Source organism: Symphalangus syndactylus, chromosome 8, assembly GCF_028878055.3.
Source record: "Symphalangus syndactylus isolate Jambi chromosome 8, NHGRI_mSymSyn1-v2.1_pri, whole genome shotgun sequence".
Lineage (NCBI taxonomy): Eukaryota > Metazoa > Chordata > Mammalia > Primates > Hylobatidae > Symphalangus > Symphalangus syndactylus.
The window spans coordinates 100,044,861-100,059,298 of record NC_072430.2 but is presented as its reverse complement, the minus strand read 5'-3'; the positions used below and the strand labels follow the sequence as shown (position 1 = coordinate 100,059,298).

Below are 14,438 nucleotides of genomic sequence, written 5' to 3'. Positions count from 1 at the left end.
CATTGTTCTTTTCTTTGTGTCCATGTGTATGCAAAGCACATTTTAAAGATTCTAGAATGTTTACATTTCCAAATTTTCTCCAGAAAAAGTTAACATTAAAAAAGATAAACAAACTAACAAAATAGAATATACCAACCCTAACCCATGTAGTAAACTGTTCCTGGCTGGAATATGACTGATCTGGAGTTTAATTACTCTCCATTTGTGATACTGGAACGATTAGAATTAGAACTTTTAAAAGCTCAAAATTGTAACTAATAAAACATGAAGAAAACATTTAAATGACCAATTAACATTTTAATTCATTCTCTGTAATGATTTACAACCTTGTTGAAATGAGTACTATTCCCAATAGCAAAGATATGGAATCAACCTAAGTGTCCATCAGTGGAGAAATGGATAAAGAAAATAGGGTATATCTATACAATGAAATACAATTCAGCCATAAAAAAGAATGAAATTGTGTCTTTTGCAGCAACATGGATGGAACTAGAGGTCATTATCTTCAATGAAACAAACCAGGCACAGAAAGTCAAATATCCCATGTTCTCACTCATAAGTGGGTGCTAAGAAATCTGTACACGTGGCTGTAGAGAGTAGAATGATAGAAATGGAAGGGTGCGAAGGTGGGAGAGGGGTGTGATGAGAGATTACTTAATAGGGGCAATGTATGTTATGCAGGTGATGGATACCATAAAATGGTATGGATACCAAAACGGTATGATACCAGTGTATGTTATTCAAGTAATGGATACCAAATTGCATAGTGACTCAGTCACTGTGCAATCTCTGCATGTAACAAAATTGTACGTATTTTATTTGTACATAAATTTGTACAAATAAAAATATATAAATAAAAAAACAAAACTAAAGAATTCTACATGCAATTTGAATAGCCATTACATTATTAAATGCCTAAAGAAATGTCTAGTATATATTGCTCAGTTTTTGAATCCATGTAATGACCATCTTTATTCTTTTATTTAGAGTCATGAACTTAATAGTATTAAATTTGCTTATTAGTATTTGTAAATAGCTTCTTTGCATAGGGATTGTGCTGAATAATGGGGGTAGAAAATTAGAAAGACATTATTTTTATTATCAAGAATCTCAAAATTTATATAACTGTTTGAATATGACTTCCAAAGCATTCTGTTCTCTGTGATTTGTTTTCATTCATTAGAGGTCAAAGTCATTTATAGGGTCTTCTCCAACTAATGAGAATGTACTATTCATGCATAGAGTTCGCATACAATCCAGTGTGGTTCAGGAAAATGCAATGTGTAAAAATCCAAGGTCAGCTGCTATAATCTGTGTGGCTTTGTGCTAATTATTTAACATCTCATATGGTATATCCTTAGTGTCCTTGCATAAAATATGCATACGAAGTGCTGTGAGTCACGGTTGGCACATACAGTGTACTCGATGTAACACATGCATGTGTGTGCTGCATGCACACACAATCTATAAAATGTATGTTCAGTACATATTTGTTGAATCATCTGATGTTTTTAAAAGTAAATGTGAATTCAGATGAAACTACTCATGCTTGATTTTCCAGTTTTTCCTTGTGATCAAATGGCACATATCTGTGAGGTAGCTGTGGGTTAAGACCACAAACCAGGGCCTTAAACTATGGTAGTTGGCTATTAAGGTGCTCAAACCACAAGGCAGTCTTATTGGCAACAGAAGTCATCTTATTTAGATGGTTATTATAACCTATGCTATAAAATCCATGTGGAGTAAGCAAATAAAATCAACTTGTAAATAAAAAGCAGGAAAGGCTTTGAGATTATAGTGTATGTCTAAATGCTAAAAAAAAAAAAAATGCAGAAAGGAGAAAAATGTTAATTGGAAAATTTTCCAATTGATCAAACTCTTTTACTCATGCGGAATAATGAATTGGTAATGAAAAAATCAGCTGTCTTTAAAGATAAAGGCGAATAAGCAATTTCCTTGACAGGATATTAAATCCTTGAAAAGATCAGGTGAAAATACAACATTTCAATGCAATATTGAATCAGATAAAGTCAAAAATTTTCATTATTCTTTTCTCATAGGGACTGTTATCTTGTGGAGCCTGGGCTTGCTTTGATGAGTTTAACAGAATTGATTTGGAAGTACTCTCTGTGGTTGCTCAACAAATCCTTACTATCCAAAGAGGTAATGGACTAGTTTGTCTTTGCATTCTGTGAAAATAAAAGAAATATGAGAGGTAATGAGTGGCACAGCTCACGTTTATATGTGTTATTACTAAGTCATTTCATTCCTGATTACCTGCAGGTATTAATGCAGGTGCTGATATACTGATGTTTGAAGGAACTGAACTAAAACTTGACCCCACATGTGCTGTCTTTATAACAATGAACCCTGGGTATGCTGGGCGATCAGAACTGCCAGATAACCTGAAGGTATGGAAGGAGTTATTATATAATCTATTTCTTCTCTATAATTTACAAAGTTAATATATGAAAAGGGCTGGGCATGGTGGCTAACGCCTATAATCCTAGCACTTTGGGAGGCTGAGGTGGTGGGAGGATCACTTGAACTCAGGTGTTTGAGACCAGCCTGGGCATAGTGAGACCTTGTCTCTCTTTTTTTTTTTTTTTTTTTTTTTTTTTAAAAGAAAGAAAATTTTTTTTTTTTTTTTAATTATACTTTAGGGTTTTAGGGTACATGTGCACAATGTGCAGGTTTGTTACATATGTATCCAAGTGCCATGTTGATTTCCTGCACCCATCAACTCGTCATTTAGCATTAGGTGTATCTCCTAATGCTGTCCCTCCCCCCTCCCCCCACCCCACAACAGTCCCCGGAGTGTGATGTTCCCCTTCCTGTGTCCATGACTTCTCATTGTTCAATTCCCACCTATGAGTGAGAACATGCGGTGTTTGGTTTTTTGTCCTTGCGATAGTTTGCTGAGAATGATGTTTTCCAGTTTCATCCATGTCCCTACAAAGGACAAGAACTCATCATTTTTTATGGCTGCATAGTATTCCATGGTGTATATGTGCCACATTTTCTTAATCCAGTCTATCGTTGTTGGACATTTGGGTTGGTTCCAACTCTTTGCTATTGTGAATAGTGCCACAATAAATATATGTGTGCATGTGTCTTTATAGCAGCATGATTTATAGTCCTTTGGGTATATACCCAGTAATGGGATGGCTGGGTCAAATGGTATTTCTAGTTCTAGATCCCCGAGGAATCGCCACACTGACTTCCACAATGGTTGAACTAGTTTACAGTCCCACCAACAGTGTAAAAGTGTTCCTATTTCTCCACATCCTCTCCAGCACCTGTTGTTTCCTGATTTTTTAATGATGGCCATTCTAACTGGTGTGAGATGGTATCTCACTGTGGTTTTGATTTGCATTTCTCTGATGGCCAGTGATGATGAGCATTTCTTCATGTGTTTTTTGGCTGCATAAATGTCTTCTTTTGAGAAGTGTCTGTTCATGTCCTCTGCCCACTTATTGATGGGGTTGTTTGTTTTCTTCTTGTAAATTTGTTTGAGTTCTTTATAGATTCTGGATATTAGCCCTTTGTCAGATGAGTAGGTTGCAAAAATTTTCTCCCATTGTGTAGGTTGCCTGTTCACTCTGATGATAGTTTCTTTTGCTGTGCAGAAGCTCTTTAGTTTAATGAGATCCCATTTGTCGATTTTGGCTTTTGTTGCCATTGCTTTTGGTGTTTTATACATGAAGTCCTTGCCCACGCCTATGTCCTGAATGGTATTGCCTAGGTTTTCTTGTAGGATTTTAATGGTTTTAGGTCTAACATATAAGTCTTTAATCCATCTTGAATTAATTTTTGTATAAGGTGTAAGGAAGGGATCCAGTTGCAGCTTTCTACATATGGCTAGGCAGTTTTCCCAGCACCATTTATTAAATAGGGAATCCTTTCCCCATTGCTTGTTTTTGTCAGGTTTGTCAAAGATCAGATAGTTGTAGCTATGCGGCATCATTTCTGAGGGCTCTGTTCTGTTCCATTGATCTATGTCTCTGTTGTGGTACCAGTACCATGCTGTTTTGGTTACTGTAGCCTTGTAGTATAGTTTAAAGTCAGGTAGCGTGATGCCTCCAGCTTTGTTCCTTTGGCTTAGGATTGACTTGGCAATGCGGGCTCTTTTTTGGTTCCATATGAACTTTAAAGTAGTTTTTTCCAATTCTGTGAAGAAAGTCATTGGTAGCTTGATGGGGATGGCATTGAATCTATAAATTACCTTGGGCAGTATGGCCATTTTCATGATATTGATTCTTCCAACCCATGAGCATGGAATGTTCTTCCATTTGTTTGTATCCTCTTTTATTTCATTGAGCAGTGGTTTGTAGTTCTCCTTGAAGAGGTCCTTCACATCCCTTGTAAGTTGGATTCCTAGGTATTTTATTCTCTTTGAAGCAATTGTGAATGGGAGTTCACTCGTGATTTGGCTCTCTGTTTGTCTGTTATTGGTGTACAAGAATGCTTGTGATTTTTGTACATTGATTTTGTATCCTGAGACTTTGCTGAAGTTGCTAATCAGCTTAAGGAGATTTTGGGCTGAGACAATGGGGTTTTCTAGATATACAATCATGTCATTTGCAAACAGGGACAATTTGACTTCCTCTTTTCCTAATTGAATACCCCTTATTTCCTTGTCCTGCCTGATTGCTCTGGCCAGAACTTCCAGCACTATGTTGAATAGGAGCGGTTAGAGAGGGCATCCCTGTCTTGTGCCAGTTTTCAGAGGGAATGCTTCCAGTTTTTGCCCATTCAGTATGATATTGGCTGTGGGTTTGTCATAGATAGCTCTTATTATTTTGAGATACGTCCCATCAATACCTAATTTATTGAGAGTTTTTAGCATGAAGGGTTGTTGAATTTTGTCAAAGGCCTTTTCTGCATCTATTGAGATAATCATGTGGTTTTTGTCTTTGGTTCTGTTTATATGCTGGATTACATTTATTGATTTGCGTATGTTGAACCAGCCTTGCATCCCAGGGATGAAGCCCACTTGATCATGGTGGATAAGCTTTTTGATGTGCTGCTGGATTCGGTTTGCCAGTATTTTATTGAGGATTTTTGCATCAATGTTCATCAAGGATATTGGTCTGAAATTCTCTTTTTTGGTTAAGTCTCTGCCAGGTTTTGGTATCAGGATGATGCTGGCTTCGTAAAATGTGTTAGGCAGGATTCCCTCTTTTTCTATCGATTGGAATAGTTTCAGAAGGAATGGTACCAGTTCCTCCTTGTACCTCTGGTAGAATTCGGCTGTGAATCCATCAGATCCTGGACTCTTTTTGGTTGGTAAGCTATTGATTATTGCCACAATTTCAGAACCTGTTATTGGTCTATTCAGAGATTCAACTTCTTCCTGGTTTAGTCTTGGGAGGGTGTATTTGTCGAGGAATTTATCCATTTCTTCTAGATTTTCTAGTTTATTTGCATAGAGGTGTTTGTAGTATTCTCTGATGGTAGATTGTATTTCTGTGGAATCGGTGGTGATATCCCCTTTTTCGTTTTTTATTGCATCTATTTGATTCTTCTCTCTTTTCTTCTTTATTAGTCTTGCTAGCGGTCCATCAATTTTGTTGATCTTTTCAAAAAACCAGCTCCTGGATTCATTAATTTTTTGAAGGGTTTTTTGTGTCTCTATTTCCTTCAGTTCTGCTCTGATTTTAGTTATTTCTAGCCTTCTGCTAGCTTTTGAATGTGTTTGCTCTTGCTTTTCTAGTTCTTTTAATTGTGATGTTAGGGTGTCAATTTTGGATCTTTCCTGCTTTCTCTTGTGGGCATTTAGTGCTATAAATTTCCCTCTACACACTGCTTTGAACGTGTCCCAGAGATTCTGGTATGTTGTGTCTTTGTTCTCGTTGGTTTCAAAGAACATCTTTATTTCTGCCTTCATTTCATTATGTACCCAATAGTCATTCAGGAGCAGGTTGTTCAGTTTCCATGTAGTTGAGCGGTTTTGACTGAGTTTCTTAATCCTGAGTTCTAGTTTGATTGCACTGTGGTCTGAGAGACAGTTTGTTATAATCTCTGTTCTTTTACATTTGCTGAGGAGAGCTTTACTTCCAACTATGTGGTCAATTTTGGAATAGGTGTGATGTGGTGCTGAAAAAAATGTATATTCTGTTGATTTGGGGTGGAGAGTTCTGTAGATGTCTATTAGGTCCACTTTATGTAGAGCTGAGTTCAATTCCTGGATATCCTTGTTAACTTTCTGTCTCGTTGATCTGTCTAATGCTGACAGTGGGGTGTTAAAATCTCCCATTATTATTGTGTGGGAGTTTAAGTCCCTTTGTAGGTCACTGAGGACTTGCTTTATGAATCTGGGTGCTCCTGTGTTGGGTGCATATATATTTAGGATAGTTAGCTCTTCTTGTTGAATTGATCCCTTTACCATTATGTAATGGCCTTCTTTGTCTCTTTTGATCTTTGTTGGCTTAAAGTCTATTTTATCAGAGACTAGGATTGCAACCCCTGCCTTTTTTTGATTTCCAGTTGCTTGATAGATCTTCCTCCATCCCTTTATTTTGAGTCTATGTGTGTCTCTGCACGTGAGATGGGTTTCCTGAATACAGCACACTGATGGGTCCTGACTCCTTATCCAGTTTGCCAGTCTGTGTCTTTTGATTGGAGCATTTAGCCCATTTACATTCAACGTTAATATTGTTATGTGTGAATCTGATCCTGTCATTATGATGTTAGTTGGTTATTTTGCTTGTTAGTTGCTATAGTTTCTTCCTAGCCTCGATGGTCTTTACAGTTTGGCATGTTTTTGCAGTGGCTGGCACCGGTTGTTCCTTTCCATGTTTAGTGCTTCCTTCAGGAGCTCTTTTAGGGCAGGCCTGGTGGTGACAAAATCACTCAGCGTTTGCTTGTCTGTAAAGTATTTTATTTCTCCTTCACTTATGAAGCTTAGTTTGGCGGGATAGGAAATTCTGGGTTGAAAATTCTTTTCTTTAAGAATGTTGAATATCGGCCCCCACTCTCTTCTGGCTTGTAGAGTTTCTGCTGAGAGATCAGCTGTTAGTCTGATGGGCTTCCCTTTGTGGGTAACCCGACCTTTCTCTCTGGCTGCCCTTAACATTTTTTCCTTCATTTCAACTTTGGTGAATCTGACAATTATGTGTCTTGGAGTTGCCCTTCTCGAGGAGTATCTTTGTGGCATTCTCTGTATTTCCTGAATCTGAATGCTGGCCTGCCTTGCTAGATTGGGGAAGTTCTCCTGGATAATATCTTGCAGAGTGTTTTCCAACTTGGTTCCATTCTCCCCATCATTTTCAGGTACACCAATCAGACGTAGGTTTGGTCTTTTCACATAGTCCCAAATTTCTTGGATGCTTTGTTCATTTCTTTTTATTCTTTTTTCTCTAAACTTCCCTTCTGTCTTCATTTCATTCATTTCATCTTCCATCAGCGATACCCTTTCTTCCAGTTGATCGCATCTGCTACTGAGGCTTCTGCAATCTTCGCGTAGTTCTCGAAACTTGGCTTTCAGCTCCATCAGCTCCTTTAAGCCCTTCTCTCCATTGGTTATTCTAGTTATCCAGTCTTCTAATTTTTTTTTCAAAGTTTTTAACTTCTTTGCTATTGTTTTGAATTTCCTCTCGTAGCTCAGAGTAGTTTGATCGTCTGAAGCCTTCTTCTCTCAACTCATCAAAGTCATCCTCCATCCAGCTTTGTTCCGTTGCTGGTGAGGAACTGCGTTCCTTTGGAGGAGGAGAGGTGCTCTGTTTTTTAGAGTTTCCAGTTTTTGTGCTCTGTTTTTTCCCCATCTTTGTGGTTTTATCTACTTTTTGTCTTTGATGATGGTGATGTACAGATGGGTTTTTGGTGTGGATGTCCTTTCTGTTTGTTAGTTTTCCTTCTACCAGACAGGACCCTCAGCTGCAGGTCTGTTGGAGTTTACTAGAGGTCCACTCCAGACCCTGTTTGGCTGGGTGTCAGCAGCGGTGGCTGCAGAGCAGTGGATTTTCGTGAGACCACAAATTCAGCTGTCTGATAGTTCCTCTGAAAGTTTTGTCTCAGAGGAGTACCCGGTTGAATGAGGTGTCAGTCTGTCCCTACTGGGGGGGTGCCTCCCAGTTAGGCTGCTCAGGGGTGAGGGACCCACTTTAGGAGGCAGTCTGTCCGTTCTCAGATCTCCAGCTGCGTGCTGGGAGAACCACTACTGTCTTCAAAGCTGTCAGTCAGACAAGGACATTTAAGTCTGTGGAGGTTCTTGCTGAGTTTTTGGTTGTCTGTGCCCTGCCCCCAGAGGTGGAGCTTACAGAGGCAGGCAGGCCTCCTTGAGCTGTGGTGGGCTCCACCCAGTTCGAGCTTCCTGGCTGCTTTGTTTACCTAAGCAAGCCTGGGCAATGGCGGGCGCCCCTCCCCCAGCCTCGCTGCCGCCTTGCAGCTTGATCTCAGACTGCTGTGCTAGCAATCAGCAAGACTCTGTGGGCATAGGACCCTCCGAGCCAGGTGTGGGACACAATCTCCTAGTGTGCCGTTTTCCAGGCCCGTTGGAAAAGCGCAGTATTAGGATGGGACTGACCTGATATTCCAGGTGCCGTCTGTTTCCCCTTTCTTTGACTAGGAAAGGGAACTCCCTGACCCTTTGCGCTTCCCGAGTGAGGCAATGCCTCGCCCTGCTTCGGCTCGCGCACAGTGCGCTTCACCAAGTGTCCTGCACCCACTGTTAGGCACTCCCTAGTGAGATGAATCCGGTACCTCAAGCAGAATTGCAGAAATCACCGGTCTTCTGTGTCGCTGGGGCTGGGAGCTGGAGACCGGAGCTGTTCCTATTCGGCCATCTTGGCTCCACCTCTGAAAGAAAATATTTTAAAAGTATGTATGTGTCTGTGTGTGTGTGAAAAGAAAGAATATGCTATCCTTGAGTTTATATAAAATATTTTTTTTAGTTATAATGTTTAGAAAATTGTTTTAGAAAACAATTTTTAAAGCTTTGAGTATCTTTACAGAGTAAATATCCACACCAGGAACAATTCCCAAACTATTTATTTTTAAAATAGTGCTAATTTTGAAAAATTACAAAATATAGAAAAATACTAAGGGTGTACCCATTCTACTGCTTACTGTAGATTGTGTCCCCCTACTTTTAAATGCCTTTTTACAATGCTGGAAGCACACTATTGTGTATGCTGAGTGGGTTTTTTTCATGTTAATATTATAACATGAGCATGTTCCCATCTTTATAAGCATAATTCCAACTATTAATACATTTACTGAACTGTAGCTTACTTTTGGACATTCAGTTTGCTTTCAGTTTTCCTGCATTATAAATAATATCACAATGAGTAGTTTTTACTAAAGGTGTTTCTCTATTTTGAAATATTTCTTTAGATGGAGTCATGGGACTAAGATATTTATTGCTAAATTGTGCTCCAAGACAGGTTGAAATGATTTTCATCCCATACCAGTTCTCAATTTTCATTGACACTCAGCATTAATTTTTTAATGAAAAAGAACAAAACACTTTCTTGAATTGACCAGACTTTACTTAAAAAGAAAAACCATTTTCTTTGATTATTAGTAAAATATGACATTTTCCCCATATTTTGGTTAACCATTTTATATCCTTTTCTGATGAATTGCATATGTATGGCACATATACAGACAGCAATGTTGAAGAATAATGCAATAGTAATTGTGGATCCATAACCAAATCTCCTGACTAGATCCTGTATTACTTCCACACTTCACATGCTTACACTGACAGCTTCCCAGAAAGAAAACTAAATGAGCAGTTTTTCTTTTCCACCAAAAAGACTTGATATGACTGATTGCTGCCAAGTGTTTTTGTATTTCCATTTCATGCCCGTTTATGTGTTAAGTCTTATGTTTTAGTATTTTGCCTTAGTGAAGGAAGGCATGATTAACAAATGAAAAACGGTAAATCCTCTTCTATCTAAGAAATATTTTACAAGTTTTATTTGGCATTTTCTTTTGGAAAGCCTTTTTTGTTGTTGTTGCAGTTCTTGTGTTTGTTCGCTATGTTATTCTTTTATTTGGTAGGATCAATCTGAATATGTAAATTTGCAAAGGTAGGAAAAGCCAAAATCTGTGAGTAGCTTGTTATAGAAAGCTGGGAGCCATTATTGGTTGAGTTTGTTAATGCGCTCTGCAGACTTTTCCACGGTTTTATTTACTGTGCAGGTTGAAACAGTGCTAACATATTCACCTGGTAGTTCCTGGGGATAATGTATTTTCCTTCTACATGAGGCCAAAAGCTGTTCTCCATTCTAATAGCTTCTCCTATTGTGCAGCCTTCTTGGTTCAAGCGTCTATAGAGCATCTGTTTTCAGGTATATATGGAAATACCAAATACCTAACAAGTCTGAAATGAAAGAGTTACATATTCCCTAAAAAATAATAAAAGCCTGTTGGGGCCCAGCAAGTATCATTACCAGTCTTCAGAATCATTCTCAAAAACTCCCTCTTCTTCACCTGATGATTCAGTCAGTCACCAAGCCCAGGGTTTCCATTTCACACAACTCCTACAATCCCTGCAGCACTGACCTGGTCCCCCTGCCACACCTTGCTGCTCCCTGCCTTCTGTCTTCTCCCATGTGTCTTATTGCAGTAGTTCACTTGTCATCAATTTCTTCTCTATTGAAATTGACTATAATGAATTCCCCATCACAGTGCTACCAGTGTTATCTATCAAAAGAAATCTAATCATATAATCTTCAACTTTAAAAAACTGCTGGGCTCCTTTTTGTCCATGGACTAAAGTTCAGATTTCTTAGTACAATCTACAAGACCCTTGGCGTGAGGACTCAGTTGCATCTGTCCTGTCATTTCCCTGCCTCTGTCTGTTACACTGGGCCTCACTAGCCTCTGAAGGTCCCTTGCCTTTCTACATGCTATTTTCGCTCTCTCAAGTGCTCCACTAGGCCGCCTCTTTCCTGTCTGACAAATTCATGCTCATCCTTTAAACTAGCAGTGAACACTAAACATATGTACAGTTCAGATCTGACCTTCTGGGTGAAGTCCCTGGACTTGGCTGAGGTTTATAGCTGAATCCTGTCATGGGCATGTCCATGGGTTCTTCAGGGACTGTCCCATTAGGAGGAGTCTACTTGTAATTCCTGAGGCTTGAGTGATGGATTCTGTTTCTCCAGTTGTCATTGCCTTCTCTCTGCCTGGATCTCTGTGGTCAACTCCATGTAAACTTCACTGTTGGAGAGCTCTCACTCTGCCAGGAGGTATGTAGGGCAGCACTTATAGAGCTTCAGTGTGGCCCTTCTTTGTTGTGTTCCACGCATAAATCCTTTTCCCAACAAACCCTGGGTATTAATCCTGCTACCACAGGTCACTATCCTTTTTCAGACATGAGTCAGGCACCAGTCCATATCTCCTGAAATGCAGGAATATCTACCAAGCTCTCACAGAACTTGGGTGTAGTGAGGAGGGTTGTGGGGACTCAGAGCATAATGACAGCTCCCTTCAAAGGGAATATTTTCACAACTCCTTCCTCTCTTAAATATTTTGTAATCTACAAGTAGATGAGAGGGTTCAAGGTTGTAGACATTTCCTTTGTAGATTTTGTATGTTGAGAAGATCATACTCACTTTAGTAACTGATGTATCATATCATACAGAAAGAGTCCCATTTTGACATCCTGTTACATTTAGACAAAATCTGCATAATAAAGCAATTTCTTAAATACATCTTCACTTTAGAGAAGCTATACTTTAGATTTAAACTATTCTGAAGAATCAGTAGTCAGTGATCATTTTAGAATAGTTTGTTAGAAGCCACGGTAAAACAGACGCATTCTAGATCTCCTAATGTCACAAAGCCAATAAAGTGATACGTAGCTTTTCAGAGTATATGTAGGATGAAACACAAATAGTATTGAGGGGAAAAAAACAAAGTAGATCCTAAATCCTCCGTTTCATTCAACTAAAATCCAGCTTGTTCCTGAACAGATCAAAATATTTATAAAATCAATTTGCAGTTTCTTAAAAGTAAATGGTAAAAAGTTATTGCTTGAATTTTTTTATTGTACCAATATGTAGTCCTTTGAAAGCATGCTCCAGAGAGTATACACATTTCCTTATGTACCACCCTACTTCTTCCACCAACAGAGCAGAAGCAGTAGAACAGCTATTCTTGATCATTTATTTTTGCTGAGATAAACATGAAGATTATGTTCACATGGATTACATGCACTGGAATTTACTCAAGTCTTGGCATGTTACCTGGATCTGTACCCTCTTTGTTTTCACACTCAACAAACTGTGTCACTGGTTAAGCTAGAATCCAATTTAATTTTTTTAACAAAGCACTAAATTATCTTCAAACTTACTGCTATTACCAACAAATTGTTTCTGGTACATCCAAAATCGAACCACATTATATCTGTATGCTGCACAACCTGTTTGAGAATCACTGGTTTAGGCTTCAAAAATATTTCAATCAGGATGTTTTTCAGTGTGTTAAGTATCATTGTTCAGTCGTTGGTGGAGGACTCCTAATAAATGGAATATCATGATACCCCTTGACACTTCTTTACCTCACTTTATTTTTTGTTCTGTGAGTCAGAAATATGTCTGCTTCATCATTTTCCACAACCGTATTGCTAACAGTGCTAAGAGGTGAATAGGATATTTGTGAAGTAACTAGGGTGGTCAAAGGGAAACCTACAACACACAGTCCTGGATGTTGACCTCAAACTAGTAGCAATTTGTGCTGTTGTAGAAAAACTTTATCACCCTAACCCCGTTGACTGGCTGACTGATTTGTTAATTCAGTCATTCTCTCTTTCAATTCTTTAAAAAAGTAGTTGTTGAGAACCTACCCTTTAAAAGAGATACCAACTGTATAGCAATTCTCATGCTCTTTTTTCCCTCATGTGTGTAGTGGTTAGAACACTTGCTTAAGCTTTTTTATTTCAAGTTATTTGCTCAAATTATATTTTTTAAACATTTTATTCTTTCCATTCTTTAATGGTAACGTTATTGATAAAATAGCAGCACTATGGCCTCTAACTAGTAATTAACACAACACATTAAAAGGATCTTACTTGATACAAATCTTCGAATTTTTCTCAACTTAGAAGAGTCATAATAGATCATTTAAGCAAGATGTTCTTATTTTCTATCTACCTTGAGTTTTTGGTAATTCAACTAATTCCCAGAATGTATTTATGAACTATCTGACTATGATTGTCATTCACTAGAATAACTTCTTTTTCCCTTAGAATATTGCTGTTTTCCATATTTTGTACAAGAAAGTCATGTTTTAATACATGAGCTATTGAAGTGAGTCCTCATACATACTAATATTCTATACCTAAATTCTTATTTATTCTTTTAAAATATATTGTTTTCTATTTACTTACCATCAAAAACATCATATAACCTCAGTATTTTAAATATCATGAGAAAAAGTTATCTTTACAATTTGTAAAATTGATTTATCTCTAATAATAATCTATTATTTCCAGTTTTCTTTCCTTTATTATGCTTGCTGAAAGACTGATATTGTGACTTCGGATTCAAAAAAGTTAAAAATATCTCAAAATGGATAATTTATCTAACACTAACATAATCTGGTAAACCCTAGATTATATAATTAAGTAGATCCCTGTAGGGCCTTGCTTGAAGCCCAGTCTCCCAACATGGGGACACTCAGTAGCCCAGATGAGAAACCCAACTTTTGAACATCCTGGGAGAGTCTGAGGTTCTGTAACATGTTGCTTCCCATGAAGAATATAATGTAATTGAAATTGAACACTTAGACGAAAAAAATTGATACAAAAAGCTAATGATATATTTATTATATACACAACAGGAAATTGATTTTTTAAGTTGCTTTTTATCTGTATGATTTGAATATTAAAATTTATTTTATATTTTCAGAAGCCAGGAATTGGTCTATTTTTTTTGTCTACTTTTTAAACTTCCAGGTCAGTGATTTTTTTATTGAAGTATGATTGACAAATAAACATCATACATATTTAAGGTGTACAATGTGATGTTTTGATATACATAGACATCGTGTAACAATACCCCTCATCAAGCCAATCAACTTATCCACCACCTCTGTTTTCTTTCTGTTGGTAACACTTAAGATGTACTCTCTTAGCAAATTTCAAGAATACAATACATTATTATTAATGGACTATGAACATTAAAATGTAATGCTATTGTAGAAAAGGTATAAAGTCATAACATTATGAAATAAAGAGTATGATTATCTTTACAATGGTCTTTTTATTTTAATTTTCTAACCTCTTTATACATTTTTACCTTTTAAAATTATTCTTAATTGACATATAATAATTGCATATATTTATTGAGTAGAGAGTGATATTTTGATGCATGTAAACGATGTGTAATGATCAAATCAGGGTATAGTGTGTCTATCACCTCAAATATTTATCATTTATTTGTGTTGGAAACATTCAAATTCTTCTCTTTTAGCTATTTAAAAAT

The 14,438-nt window shown here is 37.4% G+C and overlaps 1 protein-coding gene across 1 annotated transcript in view; it reads left to right on the top strand.

The window, feature by feature from the left end:
* Positions 1-14,438, top strand: part of DNAH7 (dynein axonemal heavy chain 7) — a 380,869-nt gene that overhangs the window by 203,370 nt on the left and 163,061 nt on the right. The window contains exons 28-29 of the mRNA XM_055290080.2: positions 2,061-2,163; positions 2,284-2,411. Of these exons, the coding sequence (XP_055146055.1) occupies positions 2,061-2,163; positions 2,284-2,411 (231 nt within the window). The remainder of the gene's footprint in view (positions 1-2,060; positions 2,164-2,283; positions 2,412-14,438) is intronic.